The 1,784-nt window shown below is 42.2% G+C and overlaps 1 protein-coding gene across 1 annotated transcript in view; it reads left to right on the top strand.

The window, feature by feature from the left end:
• mfsd2b (MFSD2 lysolipid transporter B, sphingolipid) overlaps positions 1–1,784 on the top strand; it is a 34,170-nt gene that overhangs the window by 25,824 nt on the left and 6,562 nt on the right. The window contains exons 9-12 of the mRNA XM_014020075.1: positions 163–284; positions 637–720; positions 929–1,012; positions 1,159–1,268. Of these exons, the coding sequence (XP_013875529.1) occupies positions 163–284; positions 637–720; positions 929–1,012; positions 1,159–1,268 (400 nt within the window). The remainder of the gene's footprint in view (positions 1–162; positions 285–636; positions 721–928; positions 1,013–1,158; positions 1,269–1,784) is intronic.

Here is a 1,784-nt window from a genome sequence, read left to right as displayed (position 1 = left end):
CATTTATGGTTTGATTTCTTTGTATGTATGGATCACTTGGGTTGTTACCGACATCTGGTGAAAATTTCATGTCATTAGCACCTCTAGTAATATATTTCCTGAGAAAAATGGTGACGTGTTCAATACTTATTTTATCCACTGTATTTATTCCACATCTTTCAGATCCCTATGCCCCAAAGACAGAGAAGCAGGTTCCTTTCCATCAGGCCTTCATCCTGGTGATGAGACACGGGCCGTACCTCATCCTGACCGCCGCCTTCCTCTTCATCACGGTCGCAATCCAGGTAAACGTTTCCATGAAGCGCTAAATGGAGTCAGTGGAAACAGTTGAGCATCCTGACAGCTCAGCAGTGATGCTGATTTGATAAATGCTGTTAAAAGCATCTTAAAGCCCAGTCGGGAGCTTCAGCACGTCTGTTTTACAGTGATTAGAGAATTTTCCAAGTTTTGCAGCCGACCCGTTGTTTTCTACAATCAGCTCAGCTGAGGTGGCTAGCTGTGATCCGTGTTGAGACTCGGACTGGGAATAAATCAGAGCGACCCAGTCAGCAGCTTCTCCAGAGCCTTCATTTAGCAGCCTGAGTGCTGACTGGACAAAGGCTGCACGTCTGAATGTGTTCTGTCTGCTTCCTGCAGCTGGTACAGAGCAACTTTGTCCTCTTCTGCACCTACGCTGCCAACCTGAGGGAGCACTTCCAGAACATCGTGCTGACCATCCTCGTGAGTCACCGAAACACAAGTCGGACCGAGTTCAAATATATTGATTTTCCATTCAATTTTTTGCCTTCAAATTGTGTTTGATATTGTTTTTGCATATGCTTATGTAGGAATTTTTATTGATAAACGTTTACGTTGTTGCATATTTTCCACAAATATTCAACTGTTAGTAGTTTTCCCTGATATTATTATGATTTCTGCTTCCACTCAGGTTTCTGCAGTCATAAGCATCCCACTGTGGCAATGGTTTCTGGAGAGATTTGGGAAGAAGACGGCAGCTTTTTGTGGCATCACTGTGAGTGTGCTGTTTTTATTTTTAGCTGTGCTAACCTCTGAATGCTTACACCACCCTGTGGATGGATTTAAAATGGCAGCATTCGTAACATAAACACAAAAAAAAGGAACTTGACTTAACTTTTTTCTCACTTTTGTCTTTTTAAGTGGATCATGCCGTTCATCATGATGCTGGTCTTCATCCCGAATGTGRTGGTGGCTTATGTGGTGGCTGTTTCCTCCGGACTCAGCGTAGCTGCGTCGCTGCTTCTGCCATGGTGAGACGATAGAAACACACAACAGATCACAATATGGACATTATCAATCATTTATATTTAAAAACCTTTAACATATATCGCCTCCTGCCTAATTTTTATTTTATATTAATTTATTTTGAGCATATATTGGAGGCAGTACAATATTACTAAATTCATGGAAATATATTAAAAATATGTGTGTGTGTGTAAGTGTGTACATACATATAAGTGTCTTTGTTTTTTCTACATCGTGGGGCCCAGTTTTAAGGACAATGCAGCCTTGTGGGGACCGGATGCTCCTTGGTCCAAAGCCCAGGCCCCACAACTTCAGAGGCTGATTTTGGGTGTGGGGCTTGGGTTTAGGACCAAGGTGTGAATTGAGTTTAGGTTAGTTTTAGGGTAAATGATCAGGGTTAGGATATAAAATTACCAAAAAATGAATGGAAGTCAATGGGTGGGCCCTACAAGGATATTAAAACAAACCTGTGTGTGTGTGTGTGTGTGTGTGTGTGTGTGTGTGTGTGTGTGTGTGTGTGT

The sequence above is a fragment of the Austrofundulus limnaeus genome, unplaced genomic scaffold (assembly GCF_001266775.1).
Source record: "Austrofundulus limnaeus strain Quisiro unplaced genomic scaffold, Austrofundulus_limnaeus-1.0 Scaffold239, whole genome shotgun sequence".
Classification (NCBI taxonomy): domain Eukaryota; kingdom Metazoa; phylum Chordata; class Actinopteri; order Cyprinodontiformes; family Rivulidae; genus Austrofundulus; species Austrofundulus limnaeus.
The sequence above is the reverse complement of the archived record's forward strand: the minus strand, read 5'-3'. Positions and strand labels throughout refer to the sequence as shown.